Genomic DNA, 2,445 nt, shown 5'->3' on the forward strand with positions numbered 1-2,445 from the left:
CCTTAGTTTCCTTCTAATTTTAACAATGTATTAATATCTACATTATCTATAATAAAATTCAACTTTAATTATTTGCAATATTACTTTGTTTGCTTGAGAATCTGGTATCAGATGCATGTGCATGATATATTATCAAAACATTCTTATATTAAATATTTTATATCTTATATGAGAATACTGGGAATCTGTAACTAAAAACTTTCAGAACAGTGTTCTACATTTCTACAATGCACATTTAATAATTAATACTGAATATGACTATTGACTATCTGATTCTGTTCTGAGTTCTGACTTCTGACTTTTGTTTATTTGAAGGTCACAGATAAGGAGATTAAGAATCAAGAAAGTACATTTAGAGATAAATGTGTGATTGAAATATAAATCCTTTGATATCCTATTATTCTATACTATATCTATTTCTAGTTTCTAAACTTTATTTGCAGAAGAATATATAGGGAAATACAAGTAAGCAAGCAATAGAAAATTTTTCTATTAATAAGCAACACTTTTTACCTTTTACTTTTAACCTTTAACTGCAAGCAACACAAAATGTCCTGTGATCATCCTGCAATGTCCTGCATGTACTCAAGGGCCGATTTTTATAGAACGGTATTCACACTTCACAGTTCACACTTTCATCACAGTCTAATCTTATATTTCAGATCGTCTTAAGTTCATCTTCAGATACTGTGGATAGTGTGGATCGTTTTTATTGGCTGCGGCAAATCTGAAGATGAACTTAAGACAATCTTAAATATAAGATCTAACATTTGACTAAGATGTTTTAAAGCATGCTCCAGAATATTCTGGATGATTTTGGGTTGTCTTGTGCTATCCAGGTTCAAGAGCCAATCCAGATAAATTTGCATAGCTGCAGCATAACCATACACATAAAGAAAATTATTCAATCGCATTGTATACATGTATACGCGCATTTTTAAGATAATTTTCTTTACACATATGGTTAATGTTAATATGGTTATGGTTATACAGCTATACAAGTTTGTCCGGATAAATCCTAATTATGTAGTATGTATGTACCTAATACCTAATGTGATTATATCATTTATGTATAATATGTATATTATTTTGTAATTTATAGTGTCCTTAAAAACTAGAAGTATGGTTTGGGATTATTTTATTCGGACTGAGAATGGTGGTTTTTGTAAATTATGTGGACAGACCGTAAAGAGTGGTGGAAATACAACTAATTTAAAAAATCATATAAATAGAAAGCACGGAGATATCAGCATTACGAAGTCGAACAATGTACAGAATAAAAGGAAACAAGAAGAACAACACGACCATGTAATTTTTAATTATAAACAAAACACTTTAGTAAATTACGTCTTTATTATTTGTATTTGTTAATATTAATATATATATATATATATATATATATATATATATAATATATATAATATATACATTATATATATATAAATTTTAGAGAAAGAGAAAGGATTATGTTAACGATGACCAGGATGATCCTGATATTCCTGATAAGGACGACCCTGCTTATTCTAATGATAGTATTGATATTGATACTATTAATAGTAATGATTCTGATAAGGATAAGGATAAGGATATAATATCAATACCATCTCCATCTCCATCATGTTCTTCTAGTTCTTCAAAATCTCTAAACGTAAAAAAACTAAAAAATGAATCAATTGGAACAAAAACAGTAAAACTTTTTCAACCACGAATTGACAAAGCCCTACTAAATGTGAAAGCATTTGAGAAGGTAAGAAAATAAATTATTTTATATTATTAGATAACATATAAACATATAATACTTTTCATTTCTTATAGTTTAGAATCTTTTTGCATGAAACTTTTGTAATTTGTAATATTTGTATTACAGAGGGAGGTGTAAGAAGTGGTAAAATAACGAACGGAATTATATACATGATCTCAAAAGACATTTTACCTTTCAATACAGTGGAGAAAGAAGGTTTCCTTTATTTAATGAACATAACTGCGCCTTTGTATAAAGTTCCATCAAGAAAAACAATAACAAAGTTAATAGAAAAAAAATATGATATTCTTTCAAATATAATAAAGACTAAGTTATCTAGTATTGATAACTTATGTCTCACAACAGATGTATGGACGGATGTTATCAATACTAAGAGCTATTTGGGAGTGACAGCATATTTTATTTTAAATGATAAACTGACCTCTGTAGTTATTGGTGTTAACGAACTGGATGAGCGGCATACTTCAGATTACCTTGGACAATGGTTGTTAAGGATATGTACTGAATGGCATATTGGAAAAGATAATGTTGTTGCCATCGTAACAGACAATGCAGCGAATATTGTGAAAGCTGTCAGTGATACATTTGGGAAAGATAAACATTTAGGTTGTTTTGCTCACACACTAAACTTAGTCGCAACATCATTATTAAAACACAATAATGAAGTTAATGCTTTATGTGCA

At 28.7% G+C, this 2,445-nt stretch overlaps 1 protein-coding gene across 1 annotated transcript; it reads left to right on the forward strand.

Moving 5' to 3' along the window:
• The first annotated feature begins 1,108 nt into the window (after positions 1-1,108).
• LOC112458096 (protein PF14_0175-like) lies at positions 1,109-2,004 on the forward strand. Its single transcript, XM_025021564.1, has 3 exons — positions 1,109-1,308; positions 1,451-1,747; positions 1,868-2,004. The coding sequence occupies exons 1-3, from the start codon at positions 1,123-1,125 to the stop codon at positions 1,877-1,879; spliced, it is 495 nt and encodes a 164-aa protein (XP_024877332.1). The 5' UTR covers positions 1,109-1,122; the 3' UTR covers positions 1,880-2,004.
• Positions 2,005-2,445: the final 441 nt, after the last annotated feature.

This window comes from Temnothorax curvispinosus, unplaced genomic scaffold, assembly GCF_003070985.1.
Source record: "Temnothorax curvispinosus isolate PA1 unplaced genomic scaffold, ASM307098v1 QBEX01000123.1, whole genome shotgun sequence".
NCBI classification, from domain to species: domain Eukaryota; kingdom Metazoa; phylum Arthropoda; class Insecta; order Hymenoptera; family Formicidae; genus Temnothorax; species Temnothorax curvispinosus.

Coding starts and splice junctions, on each gene's coding strand:
- LOC112458096 (XM_025021564.1), top strand. CDS start 1,123: ATGGTTTGGGATTATTTTATTCGGACTGAGAATGGTGGTTTTTGTAAA. Junction 1,309..1,450: donor AAGAAGAACAACACGACCAT/GTAATTTTTAAT, acceptor TATAAATTTTAG/AGAAAGAGAAAGGATTATGT.